Source organism: Equus caballus, chromosome 1, assembly GCF_041296265.1.
Source record: "Equus caballus isolate H_3958 breed thoroughbred chromosome 1, TB-T2T, whole genome shotgun sequence".
In the NCBI taxonomy this organism is placed as follows: Eukaryota; Metazoa; Chordata; class Mammalia; order Perissodactyla; family Equidae; genus Equus; species Equus caballus.
In genome coordinates this window covers 4,302,995-4,317,966 of record NC_091684.1, presented here as the reverse complement: position 1 = coordinate 4,317,966, position 14,972 = coordinate 4,302,995, and the positions used below count along the sequence as shown (strand labels likewise).

Here is a 14,972-nt window from a genome sequence, read left to right as displayed (position 1 = left end):
ACAAAAGATGTGCACACAAACAGTAAATGTGTCGGAAACGTGATCCAAATCGCAGGACACGCAAATCAAAACAACCAAGTCAGTAGCAAAGATCTGACTGGCAGGGATCAAAAAAGAACTTTTGCCAAACAATCAAAATCGAAGCTGATCAAGCGTCTGGGTCAATTACCAACTTACAGGGAGTGCAGAGGTGAGAGGAGGAGGTAACACGAGAGACGGCATTTGCAAAATCTCAACACAAACTCTACGAGCAAACCAGCTTCTTGAAAATCCACTGCAAGGGGGACAAGAGAAGGAAGGGAAGCCCTGGATCAAAAGAGACGCAGGAACGTCAAGCAGGCAGGTCTGTGTGGACCTTAGCTGCTCCCAACTCAAACAAGTGGTAAAAAATAGAACGACGCAAACACAATCATTTATGAAATTGATGGAGCATGCAGAAGTCTGGTCAAAGACTGGAGATTTCGTAACATAAGGAATTATTGTAAATTGGGTTTGAGGAGTGATAACCGTAATGTGATTGTGCTTTTTAAATGCCTCTTTGGGAGGGACACACTGAAATAATTATCGATGAACTAGTATTACATCTGGGCTGTTTCCAGAGCACAGGGAGGGGGAGTGAGTGGGGAGGGTGGGCAGGACTGGCCACGGGCTGACGGCTGCTGGAGCTGGACGAGGATTAAAGCGTTCCTTGTGCTGTTCGTCCTGCCCACTATGCGTGTGTTCAAAATGCTCCAAGTTAAAAAAAAACAAAAAAGAATTGGCTCTACCCAGCGCTGGCTCCACCCGGTGTTGGGAAAAGGGAAGGGACATTGGCTCTTCCCAAAGGGCAGAAAATTCTGACCCAGCAATACAACTTCTAGGACATTTTCTTATGAATGTAATTGGAAAACTTACTAAAAATGTATGTGTAAGAATGTTTATCCAGCAACTTTTGAATAGAAAGTAGATAAATGAAAGAATGAATAAAAGTAACAAATGCACATTATGAAGAGACAGGACAAATGCACTGCAGCGTTTCCATTCAGTGGAATACTATGCAGCCATTGAAAACGACAATCTAATTTACATTTTCTGACATGAAAAAATGTACAAGATGTCAACATTAAAAGTATACGTTCGGGTCTGGCCTGGTGGAGTAGCAGTTAAGTTCGCATACTCTGCTTTAGCAGCCCAGCGTTTGCAGTTCAGATCCCAGGCATGGACCGAGCCATGTGGTGGCAGGCGTTCCACATATAAAGTAGAGGAAGATGGGCACAGATGTTAGCTCAGGGCCAATCTTCTTTAAAAAAATAAATAAATAAAAGTATATGTTTATGGGTGTATATATTCACTGAGAAAATGTTTTATAAGGATACACATCAAAATGTTAACATTAGTTACCTTTGAATAATGGGATTATGGATGACTTAAATTTACATTTCATTTTTACTTATCTATGATTTTAAAATTTGTCTTTCAAAGTATGGATTTGAAGTATAACTTATAAATGTGTTAAAAAAATCTGGAAATAAACTATATTTTAAAAGGAGGCAAAACATTGCAAATGATGTTAATATCTCTGTTAACCATTTACCATGCTTCTGAATGTTCTGAAACGAGACCTTTATAATTTGTTGGTTTAGAAATCACTATAAACTTATTTTGTGAAATGATAAAAGGTATGTGTTGATATTTTAGTCCCTACACAGAAAACAATGACAGATCATGAAAGAATAAATTGAAAATTTATCTAATGGAAATATACACATATAAATGCCTAATCTGCTTCCTCAGGGTGTAAGAAAATGTCTTTTTCTCCTCTTCTGACAAGAAAACAAAGATGAAGCTCTTTAAAGGGATAATCACATTTCATGCTCGTCATGGGTGTGTCAAAACCGTTTGGTGAAATGTATGCGGATTTGCCTGTTAGCTAATCTGCGTCAGGACCTGTGGTGCTGACAAATTGATCTGGCAGGGAGGGAGAGATGTTCTCACGTGAGGAGGCCAAACCCCGGCCGCACCCTTCCAGGTAACACCAGCAGGATGAGCGGTGGCACCTCCTGCTGGTCACCCCAACATCTGGGCCTGGGCTTCACTGTGCACAGACAGAGGCTCGCCACACTTCTCACAGACTTTAAAACAGACTTTTCAAACAAAACAGGCACACTTGGTGTCAGAGTTGTCACAACGATGCCCTGTTCCAACGTGGAATATCCTGCCACCTTTCAAAACAACGTTTCCCTAGGGAGAATGTTCACCATATAACATTTAGTTAGAAATAAAAGAGAAGCCCACCCCTGGAGAGCAATGTACCAGCAGGTCGATGGTGGCAATCTGGGGTAGCGGTTTTTATTTTCCTTTCTCTATTTTCCACACTTTTTTACAATAAACAGGTATTATGTTTATCATCATAAAAAAGTCAATTAAAACAAAAAAGTTTAACCAAAATGTTCATTTCCCTCGCATGTATCAGGCTGCAGGGCCCAAAAGGAGGAGGGTTGGGCAGGGAGTGGAGGCCATCCTAGTGACTAGGGACGATTGTGGAGCCAGGGGAGGCCAAAGGGTGGGGTGGGCCGGAGGATGGGCTGCCAGGCTTGTGCTGCACCGAGGGTCTCTGCTGGGGCAGGCAGATGGGCTAGGATGGGCTCTGAGTGTGCACGAAGATGGTTCCGGAAGCATAGAACCTCAGTGCATTCTACTTTATGAGCTGCACTAAACTGACTGAAAATGTGGAGGCAATACTGAGGCCACAGCACCCAGGTGCCCTGCGACAAGCCTGTCCATGTTGCAGGAATTCATGATAAACTGCTGGTTCCCCAAATTCTGGCTGACTTCACTTCTCCTTCTGTCATTTTCACAGTTGTAAACTTTTGTGTCCTTTTGCTTTTCCAGAAAAGAATGCCTGCTTTGGTTTTTGAGGGGCTGTGCGATGAGGGCAAGGGAGGGCACACTGTGTAGTCACCAAGCCCTTTGTGTCTGCTCCTGTGTTTCATGCCAACAATAAGCCCCGTGGTCATCACCCCATCTCACAGATGGGGAGAGTGAGGCTCACAGACACTAAGGACTGGTCAAGGTCGCACGGCTAGACACTGTGGGGGAGATGGGAGCTGAACCCAAGTCTGTCCGACTCTAAGGCAGGGGTGTTTCCCAGCAGGCAGGATGCCTAGTGCATATTCTCTAAAAAACCGCTTTCGACTCGTAAATAGCTACAGCGATTTGCATGCTGCTTCAATTACCAAATACCTAGCTGCAAACGTGTGGACATCTCCTCTCCCCATGAATCTGGGGGAGAAGGAAGAGCCGACACACAAAAAGAAAATGTTGTCAATCTAAGAATTTTCATTTTTTCCATAAAACTTAAGACGTGCATCTCATTTTGAAAAGAGAGGAGTAAACTAAAGCTCTTTAAAAGCATACATTTTAAGGCCACAAATCTCAATCGCTTCTCTCCCTCTGTCAGCCTTGGCTGTTCCCACAGGACTGGCGTTTCCTCCTCTAGTCCCAGTTCTGTGATCTTTCTCGGGGTTAAGTGTTTAGTGACCCCCAAAGACGCCGGGGCAGGACTCAGCTGTGTTTCCCGCAACACGGCAGCGTGTCCTGGATTCGGGATAACCCAGAGCACTAAGGGTACTGTACTTGTGTCCTTGCCACACCTGTGTTCTGTCCCGTCCCTCCACCTTTCCAACATGAAATGCCCTCCACAACCACATACCGTGATTGCTTAAGGCCTGGGCTCTGCAGAGTGCCAACGCTGAGGGAGAGAACATGGCCACGTGGACGACACAGTGAACACAGAGCACAGGCGCTTCGGCCTGCCTCTGGTTTGAAGGGTAAAGAGCCTGAGAGCAACCCAGAGGCTTCACTGGGACCTTGTCTATCCTGTGCACAGGACATCTCAGGAAGCCTTGAGACCAAGGGAAATGACACCAGTCGCCAGTCAGACGAGACACTGGAAACCCAAGAGAAAATGAGAAATCTCCATTTTAATATAAAAGGGGTCCCATGTCTGATAACTTCAGCTGGAGAATTACACAGAACAGATAGGATACCAGCATTTAGTAAAATTCAGTTTAAGATTATAAGCATTTTAAATATAAAAATAAGTCTTTTAATTAAAGAGAGTAGAGAAGCAGCCCTGGATGCTCCACGGAACAACTGAACAGTGTAAAAGCAGGGCTGTGTCTGGACACGGTTCCAGAGGCCACGGGGTCCTCAACCTCACAGGAAGCTCGACACTGAGTCTTTTCAACTTGTAAATAATGCAGCTGATCTCCTTCTAGAGCGAGATCCGTCTGAAGGCAGGAGCGGCGAGCACTGAGGGTGTGCCGGCTCCCGCGCGGCGAGGGCCCCTCCGGCTCAGCGCGGATGGCCGGGTACCTGACTGAGGGGACGGCGGGCTGCTGTTTGAACAGGTGGTGCCCACATCCATCCATGAGACCGATATTCGCTGTCACAGGCCAGGTTCAAAACCAGAATCGGAATCTTCCTTTCCCAACTCGTATCTTCTAACGATTCTCAGTATGGTTAAAATGTCCCTAAAATGACAAAACAGCACATTGTGGGAATGAACTTACCTCAGCCAAATTCATACGCCTTGGCTGTACATTCATTAGCACAAAGCACTGCATTTAAAATGACTGGGCTAACACTTGTAAATAATGTCTTATTTCTGAAGTAAATACATTTTCACACAATATATATAGAGATATAAATATATGTAAAATATTAAAATTGTGGTATTTAAAGCACTTCCTACAGTGCCTGTTACATAGAATGTTCTCAATAAATCTTATTTCTCTTCTCGCCTATGAAGGAAAAAAAGAATGAAAATATCATTTATATATTCATGAAAGAGAATTTTTTTAAATGATGTTGTTTAAACACTGAATCAGGATTCAACACAAAAGCAGTAGAGTGGGCTCCTCTCAGGGAGCCGGGGTGTGGAGGGAACCCAGGGTCATACAACCCCCACCAGGGCCTCCACCCTTGCCATCTACTGGAACAGGCCTTGCATCTCCTCACTTCACCAGCAGAGATAACTCAGAGAACCAGATGGCTGGGGGCGGACAGGAGGCCAGACGCTCTGCCACCGTGAAACGAGGGGTCGTCCAGCACCTAGAGAAACCTGTGTCTGTCTTGGCCACTACGCCGGTGCAGAGCAGCGTGACTCTGTGGCCCACCAGCAGTGGCTGGTAGGGCAGCCCTGCTCTCCAAGACTGCACTGCGAAAGCAGGGGGCTCCCTGGGCCCGCTGAGGCTAGGAAAGGTGGGGTGGGCCAAGTGGTGGGAGGAGCAAAGCAGTCAGGTCCATGATGGTGTCCCTGTTTCCTGGAATGCAGGTGCTGCCCTGAGCCACGGGACCAAGAGGAGAGACTCAGGCCTTACAGAGAGCAGGGAAAGTGGCAGCAAGTTCATGAGCACCTGTTTCACATGGATGGTTGATCCAGGTGATCATAAGGAGAGGCTATGGTGGCTGCTGAGGGAAGAGGAAGGCTTCACACAAGGAGAGGTACCTTGAGTGGACCAGGAGCAGGAGCACAGTCTCACAGGGTGGGAGACGGCATCCCACATGGTGAGAACAGGCAGAGCTCAGAACATTCCAGAACTGGAGAACTGTCTGTGATGATGGTGCACACAGGCAGGGACAGGAGATCTGTCTGAAAGATCAGGCTATGCCCAGGCTACGAAGGGCCCTGAATACCATGAATATAGGTGCTTAGTTTATTCAACGGGCCTGTGATTTGTTTCCCAAAATAGTCTTGGAAGTACACGTGTAACAGGCATTCCTTTTCAGGACATTTTAGAAACACTAGACTGAGCCAAATTCAACAAGTTTCTTTACTGTGAGTCTCAGGGTCTTTAAGAGCATGATGCACATCAAATCTCCAAAGAGCGCGGCAAAGGACGTAGCATTTCCCCGACGTCCTTGGCCAGGAAACTTGTCCTGAGACCCTCAGCAGCAGGACCCCAGGTGAGGAAGTGTTGCTCTGGGCATGGGGAGTTGTAGAGATGAGGTCAGATGGACTCAGGTGCTGTGGGAGAGGGAGTGGAGTGGACAGGGTGAGGAGGTAAAACCCCAGAGAAGACGGGGCCTCTCTCAGGGGAGACAGTGGGACTGGGGGGTGGGGGCACAGGCAATGCTTTTTAATTAATTTCATCATCATCTTCTTCATCATCATCGTTGTCAACACCAGCACCACCATGTAACTCAAAAAACAAAATGATTTTTTTAAAACAGTTCACAGAGATGTCTCACTCCCACCCCCATTCCCACCTCCCTGTTGGACAGGATATACCTGAAGACATGTTGGAGGCAGAACAAGTAAGACTTGGGGACAATTAGACAGACAGAGCCATGTCAACATGGACTGAGAGCTAGAATCTTAAACACAAAAGAACTTGGAGAAGTTGCTCATTTAAACCCTTCATCTTATTCACTCTTCTCGACACTGTCCAGTTTGTCAGTGTTCCTCTCAAAGCAGGGAGCCACAGTGACACCCAAAGAGGAGCGTGGCCTATCCCTGACCTAGACAAGGAATGGTACAGTGAGGTCGCAAAACCTCACTATGAGATGCCCGACAGGGGATGTCCAGGCGCTGAGTCTCTGATCTGATGAAGTTAAGAAGGAGGGGAAGGTTAGTTGTGCCCTGAATATAGCTCTTATTGCTGACAATTAAAACGCCTTGCTGGCTGTCTAATTAGGCTTGAAAAGTTACCTGGTAAGCAACAGTGGGAAATAATACATTACTTTCGATAAAACACAATTCCAGTATTTTCCCACCAAGCAAGAGGAAGACGTTTTCTGAGGAGCGTTTTTATTTGTTTCTAATGTTGGGATCAAAAGGGACTCAGGTCCCACTGCTTCCAGCTGCTTCCACTGCTGAGCACCTTCCTCCACGGTCCCCCTGGGTCACATCTGTGTGCACAGCCTTACGCTCCTCTCATCTCTCTCACTGTGATCATTCCCTCACGGAATGCTTGCCACAATTCATGAACCCTTTCCAAACTCCCCATTTTATTAAAATCTTCCTGCCTGGGCTCTCCCTCACCTGTGTGGGGGGCTGGCAGGTACAACAAGGCCAACAGGGACACCTCTTACTCTATGAGTGTGTGACATCACTCCATCTGGGGACCACATTAACACGCAGACCAACACCTCCGTCTACTATAAACCTAGTTACACTTCAACCCATGCACACTGGGTGTACACTGTGGCCACCTTCTATTTCCCTTGTGCTAAAACCACTTTTTATTAACGCGCAGAGCCTCGGCTTTGTGGCCAGCTCTCTCCCCCTGAGCACTGGGTGACTTATAACAGCAACTCTCTGTGGTTCAGTAATTTCCACAATTCCTCCCACTACCACTTGCCTGAGGAGTCATTTTCCTTCTCTCCTTAACAGCATATTTGTCTTTACTGCCACTTTTCAACAGAATTCTTCAAAGGCCTACAATAAAAGCCTACACTTCTACAACAATCATCCTTATTTAGCTGGCATGAGTCTTTGTATAATGACATATCTTTATGACAAACACCTATGTACACCCCATGCAGATTTCACAAAATGACACACTTACTTCATCTTCCCTCCTCCTTGGAGATGACCACACTCTACAGCAGGTGTGCATCCTTCCGCATCAATCAGAGTCCCCACAGGAAACAGATGGTATGAGCAAACAGGAAAATTCACAAAGGGTAATTCATGAAGAGAAAGTCACAAAGCTTTAGAGGGGAGCTGCAAAGGACAGTGCAGGAGCGGGACAAGGCGGGGAGGCAGTTACCAGAGCCTAGGGGGAGAGTGCATTGTGTATTGCTGGCTCCTGGAGAGAACAGCAATGTTTACTGCAGGACACAGCCAAGTCTCCTGCTGCCTCCCCAAACCGCCCTGGAATCCAAACCCAGAGGGAAGCCAGAGGGCCCAGGTGTGACCATGCAGGTCGACCTCCGGGGCAGAATGTAGAGAAGAGTGGAAAGTGGATCTGGAGGGGCAAATAGATGAGGAAGCCCACACTTCTTCATCTGTTTGCTATCCAAGGAACTAAAGGAAACCATGATTAGGAACCAAAGGAAAGTACTCCCACCAAACAGAACGTCAACAAAGAGATAAAACCTATAACAAAGAACTATACAGAGATTCTAAAGTTGAAAAGTATAATAACTGCAATGAAAAATTCACCCTAAGGGTTCAACAGCAGATTTTAGCAGGCAGAAGAAAGAACCAGTGAACTAGAAGTCAATTGAGATTATCCAGTTTGAGGAACAGAAAGAAAAAAAACACGAAGAAAAATGAACAGAGCCTCAGAGACCTGCAGAACACTATTAAGTGTACCAACATACACATCATAGGAGTCTCAGAGGGAGAGGAGAGAGAAAAAGGGGTAGGAAGAACATTTGAAGAAACAATGGTCAAAAATTTCCCAAATTTGATGAAAAATATAAATCTACACATCCAAGAAGCTCAATGAACTACAACTAGGATAAACCCAAAGAGATTCACACCTAGACACGTCATAATAAAAGTATCAAAAACCAAAGATTCTTGAAAGCAGAGAAAAGCGACATATCACGTACAAGGGATCCTCAATGAGGTTAACAGCTGATTTCTCATCAGAAACACGGAAGTCAGAAGGCAGTGGGATAACACATCCAAAGTGCTCAAAGAAAGACTGCTGGGGCTGGCCCCGTGGCTGAGTGCTTAAGTTCGTGCACTCTGCTGCGGCGGCCCAGGGTTTTGCTGGTTTGGATCCTGGCACAGACATGGTACCACTTGTCAGGCCACACTGAGGCAGCATCCCATATACAACTAGAAGGACCCACAACTAAAATATACAACTATTACTGGGGGGATTTGGGAAGAAAACAAAAAAAAAGAAGATTGGCAACAGTTGTTAGCTCAGGTGCCAATCTTGAAAAAAAAAAAAAAGACAGACTGTCAATCAAGAATTCTATATTCAACAAAACTATCCTTCAAAAATCAGGGAGCAATTGAGACATCCCCAGATAAACAAAAAGAGAAAATCCATTGCTAGTAGACCTACCCTACAAGAAATACTAAAGGGAGTCCTTCAGGTTGAATCTAAAGGACACCAGATAGTAACTCAAGCCACATGAAGAAATAATGTGAATGGGTTTTTTTCTAGTTATTACCAGTGAATAAGTGTGTTTTTGCATGTTCATGTTATATTCAACAACCTTGATAATTTGTTTATCTGTACATTTCTTGGATTTGTTATGTAGATAATTATATCATCTAGAAATAATCTAGTTTTTCTTTCCAGTACTTATACCCATGTTTCCTTTTCAGTTGTTTTATTGTGTTAGCTAGGAATCATGGTACACTAAGCAGAAATGGTGACAGCAAGCAAATTTTTCTCTTTTTCTTATCAGTGTAAATGTTTCCACTAAGTATGATGCTCCTTGACCCTTATCGGGATAAATCTTTCTTTTCTGGTTTGCTGAGTTCTCCTCATGAATGGGATTTGGAGCTAAGTGCACACTGCTTCAGCATCTATTAAGATTACCCTTTGTTGGGGCCGGCCCCGCAGCCGAGTGGTTAAGTTCTCGAGCTCCACTTTGGTGGCCCAGGGTTTTGCTGGTTCGGATCCTGGGCGTGTACATGGTACCACTCATCACGCCACACTGAGGTGGCGTCCCACATGCCACAACTAGAAGGACCCACAACTAAAAAAGAATATACAACTATGTACTGGGGGGATTTGGGGAGAAAAAGCAGGGGGAAAAAAAAGAAGATTGGCAACAGTCGTTAGCTTGGGTGCCAATCTTTAAAAGAAAAAAGATTACCCTGTTTTTTCTCTGTTGATCAGACTATGGAGTAGTTTTTCTAATGTTAAGTCATCCATGTATTCCTTCACGTAGGATTTTTTGAACCTGTAAAACCTCCTGGGATGGTAGCTTTCTGATAACTTTCCCATTGTTATTTCTTCCATTGTCATTAGTTTATGTTCTCTCTTCTGAAGTCAAATTTAGTAACTGAACTTCCTGTGGGGAGAGGTGGAAGAAATTCCCATTGCATTGGCCATCCCAGCTCTATGCCTACTACAGCCAGGCCACACGTCCACACAGACACAGACCCCTTAGTATTTTGAGGATGTTATTCCAAGGTCTTCTAGTGTCTACTGTTACTAATGAGAGGTCTGTAGTCAGTCAAATTATTGTTCCTTCATGGCTAATCAGCCATCTCTTTAGCAGCTCTACAGATATTTCTCCTAGTCTTTAATGTTCTTCAGTTGCACCGCCACGGATGTGCAGATACGTCATGCCCAAGACTCACGATTCTTCAGGCATACAAAAAGTACAGACAACAATATACCAAACACTCAGGAACCATCACACAGCTTAACACATAAAACATTACAGATATAAGTGAAATGCTCTCTGTATCCTGAGCCCTCATTCCCTCAATAGAAATAATCTCATTATCCTGAACTTGATGTTTATCATTCCAGGAATCCTTTTCTTCTTTCAGTTAACATGTATCAATGTTTCACAGTCTAAAGTTGGATCTAAATAGTATTGTTCTATACATATCCTTCTGTAATTTTCTTATTTTTTAGTTCATCCATTTTCACTGCTGTGTATATCTCATTGAATAAATATACCCCAATTCAGTCATCCACCCTCCCATTAATGGAGGCATAGGTTGTTTCTGGCTTTTTGCTAAGCAAACAATGCTACAATAATTATTTTGTACACATTTCCTGGGGCCTGTTTTAGGGTACATACCTAGGGCTGAAACTTCTAGGTCATTGGAAATACCATCACCATTATCAGATATTTGCTCTCCAAGTCATTGTGCCAATTTATACTACCTCCAATAAAACGGACAGATCCTTCAACTCCACATCCTCACCCACACTATCATCAGGCATTTTTATTTTTTGCTAACTTGATGCTTTAATTTGCATGCCCTTAATTACTAGTGAGGTTGAACATCCCCTTAGATTTATTGACCAGTTGGGTTTCCTCTTCTCTGAATTGCCAATTCATATACTTTGCCCATTTATCTGCTACTTTCTATTTTGTATGTTGCAAACGTCTTCCCTGCTTTATAGTGTCTTCTTAAACAATGATGCAGGAATTTTGATATTTAGCATGTCTTATGTACCTAGTCAGACTAACCATTTCCCTGTGGGTTGATTACATTTTATATGCCTGACTTCATAAATATATTCTCCTATATTTTCTACTGAAAGTTTTAAAGTTTTTGTTTTTGCACATTTAGGTTCTTCAACCTTCCCCCTAACTCCCAGGATTGATTTCTGTGTGAGGTAGAGACCCAATCTTATTTTTCCTCATATATGGATGGCCAGTTGTCCCAGCACAATTTATAGAGTACCTTGCTGTTCCCAAGTGACTCGTAAGACCTTCTCTGTAACATATCAAGCTGCTATATATGCAAGTTTAAAGTCCTCAACTTTAGTCATTGATTTATGTGTCCATCCCTGGGTCAACAACACATAGTCTTAATTATTACGGCTTTGTAATATATCCTGACATCTGAGAGGTGATCTCCCTCACCTTGTTCTGCTTCAAAATTGTTTGGCTATGTATGCTTTTCTCCAATTCTGGGAAAATCTTAGCTATTATCCAAGCAATTATTATTTTCAAATCTTATCTTTTCATTATTTTTTCCTCTCCCATTCTAAATTCCTTCCTTCTGGATTTCCTACTGGACTTTCCATTCTTTCCTCTATGACACTGAATCATACGTTCCATTTCTTTGTCTCTATTTCTGTGTTTTGCATGATTTTCCCAGATCTATCTTCTAACTCACTAATTCTGTCTTTAACTGTGTCTAACCTAATGATCTTTTTCTTTAACTTCAATGACCATATCATTCACTTCAGAAGCTTTTTTTTAACCTTCCCATTCTTTTTTCATTCTGTCCTCTTCTTTCATTATGGCTCTATTTCTTCTTTAATCATTTAAAAAAAATAAAATACTTACCTTTATTTTTTTTAACTTATTTATTTATTTATTTTTTAAACTTTTTTTTTTTTTTAATTTTTTTCCCTTTTTCTCCCTCGAGTCCCCCAGTACATAGTTGTATATTCTTCATTGTGGGTCCTTCTAGTTGTGGCACGTGGGATGCTGCCTCAGCGTGGCTCGATGAGCAGTGCCATGTCCGCGCCCAGGATTCGAACCAACGAAACACTGGGCCGCCTGCAGCAGAGAGTGCAAACTTAACCACTCGGCCACAGGGCCAGCCCCAAACACTTACCTTTAAAATGAACTTCAGTTTGATTATTTCAGATTCTTAGAGGTCTATATTCTGTATGTTATAGTTCCTGACTCCCCCCCTGCCCCCGCCATAGTAGATTTGTTTATGTAGTTTACATTGTTCTATTGTGATCTCTTCCTCAGTGTGGGTTGCTTTATCTCTAAATCCTGTGCATTCTGGATGGAAGCATGCCTACAGGATGACTCTGCATTTGCTACTACCCAAGACCTTATGGATTTCAATAGTCTGCAACTATTTTTATGTTAATGCCTGGGCTTTTGGTTCTTGTATCACTGAGATAGAATAAACTTGGAGCCCACACCCATGCACGGCCTGGTATTTTAATTTCTAATCGTCCTTTAAGGTAGAGGCAGATCTTCAAGGCTCAGAACTTTATGCAAGGGTCCAAATTCTAGCTCCCACTCTTCCACTGGCCAAAGTCACATCTATCACTGGACATTAGAATTCCAGCCCCCAGCCCCTGGCCCAATCCAGGACCAAACCCAACAAAGGCCAGCAGGACCCATGAACAGCCACAAGAGATGTGTTTGTATCTTCTGCTCTGCTTTTCTTTTCTCTCTTCTCTTATCATATGATTACCTATGTATTTAACATTTTTATCTATAGCAGGAGGGAGACACATTTGCATTAGCTTAGTCCAACCTGCATGGAGGAAGCCTAAATTGCATTTTTCTTAAAGTGCCAACTTTTCTTTTAATCCATTTCACCATTTCCTCATAGTTTAACATATTTTATTCCTAGAGAAAGAAGTTTTTGTTTCGTTCTTCTAATCATCTGAAGACTTTCTTCCTTCAGAGGCTGGAAATGATCTAAATAACACCGCTAAATTTTTTAAATAAAACTATTTTTCGGTATCCATATTCCAGAGAAAACATTTACAGTCAGAAGCTAAATCTGAAGATTTTGTCAGTGAGTGTATTCAAACTCATCTATTTGGGGATTTACATTTGGCTATACTGACAGCCAAACTCTTCTCCCAGCTGGCTTGTTATTCCACAGTTTGAATAACTCAGCCCTGTTTCTTAGCCAAGACGCTCTCATTGTGCCTGGAAATGACGACCACAAAGACCCACAATCTCACCGCCATGCTTCTCAGAGGGCGTTGGAGCAAGTCACTATACCACCAGTGTGGGGATGCTGGCACACTGGCTGTAAACTCAGAGACCAGCCAAGAAGAGCAGAAGAGGAGAGGGTGCTGGTGAGACCTGGAGCCCAGCCTCCCTACCTCCCACGGTGCACAGCAGACCCATCACTTCACCCCTGTGGACCTCATTTTGCTTATCTGTAAATTGACAGGCTTAGACCAAGGAACTCTAGGATCCTTTTCAAACTGAGGGGAAAAATGCAGAGCACAATTTGATTCCTCCAGAATGATCAATGAAACTCCCGTTGATCCCTCCATGATTGTGTTTTCTTCTCTCAGGACATAAGAATAAAGGTCTGACAAGAACTAGCTGTTGCTGAAATAGGCCACAAAGAGTGGAGCACTGCACACTGATCTTTCTTAATCTATGTCAGAACACTACATTTTCATCCCTGGCCTTTGTCCCCGGCTTGACACCTGGGCCTACAGTGTCAAGCACAGGCAGCAGTGCTGCTGTCACCGCAGGCACAGGAGAGGGCAGCAATCTCATTTACACCGGATTCTGGGTCCACTCCTGCTTCCGTGCGGCAGTTATAGATGCTACAGATGTGGAATGCAATTACCAATAATAGAGATGGGCAAGTAAAATAAAACAAATATTTTAAAGGTCACCCATTTGAAGATAAAAAGAAGTACAAAGAAAAGAATCTATCTATTGAGAATCATACTTGGGCTCCTCCTGCTGTCCCCAGAGGGGAAACTGAACCCACACAACAGGCTTGGACCCAACACCCCCTGCCCTCTATTCTACTCCTGCATGGCGGCCTCTCTTCCCCACCCACACCACCCCTACTGTCGAGGAATAGATCTCAGTGTGAAAAAGTCAATGATGTAGAGGCTTATTAAGATTACTCCCTTAGTATTAGCCCTCAACACTAATGAACAGGCTGATATCCAAAGTCAGTGCAGTGGGGTTGGGAGACTAGTCTACACCACCAAAAACTCATGTTTTACATGTTGGCTTTTAGGTGGCAATTCACTACCCGTTTGGGTAATAAAACCCAATAACACCAGATAAAAGAAAGCAAAGGAACAACAGTGATGGGCAACATTCAAGGGCCTGCCTGTGCTTTTGAATTTAACCCCAGGCTCTCAACATCACCCGCGGGACTCACAGCTGGGACTGGCTCCGCCAGCACGCCAGGCACTGAGGCGGCTGGACTAAGACGCTGAGCCCTGAGGGCGGGTACCACACTCAGAGCCCCGAGGCCTATGCCTGAAGCAGCAAGCCTTTTCTCTTTCTCCTGAGAATCTGTCCACTCATTAGCTGATTAGCCCAGGTAGGGTCCAGGCAGAAAACAGAAACCAATCTAGGTGTTTTAAACAGCGGGAATTTAACACGGGATTTGACTACACAAGTGACGGGAGAGAAGAGAAGCCCCACGGGGGAGGGAGAGGCACAGCAGGAAGCCCTACCTTCAGGCTGGGAGGACAGCGAGGAACGTGACCACAGAGGCCAGGCGTCACTCAGCAGGAGTTTGGACCACAGGGGGACATCTCTGCAGGAGCTGGGACCCTGGAGGGAGGCGCTGAGAGATAGCCCCGGGGAGGGGATGGAGAAATGCCCTGGCTTCCTTTCCACCTTCCCAC

General features: G+C 44.2%; 1 protein-coding gene across 2 annotated transcripts in view; it reads right to left on the bottom strand.

Annotated features, from left to right (window-relative positions):
* Positions 1 to 2,321: 2,321 nt before the first annotated feature.
* The window catches only part of C1H10orf143 (chromosome 1 C10orf143 homolog), a 38,705-nt gene continuing 26,054 nt past the window's right edge, over positions 2,322 to 14,972 (bottom strand). Inside the window, 1 exon segment of one of the 2 annotated variants that reach the window (NM_001433587.1) lies at positions 2,322 to 4,514. In NM_001433587.1, coding sequence (NP_001420516.1) covers positions 4,485 to 4,514 — 30 coding nt within the window. In that variant the 3' untranslated portion in view covers positions 2,322 to 4,484. 2 annotated transcript variants of the gene reach the window in all.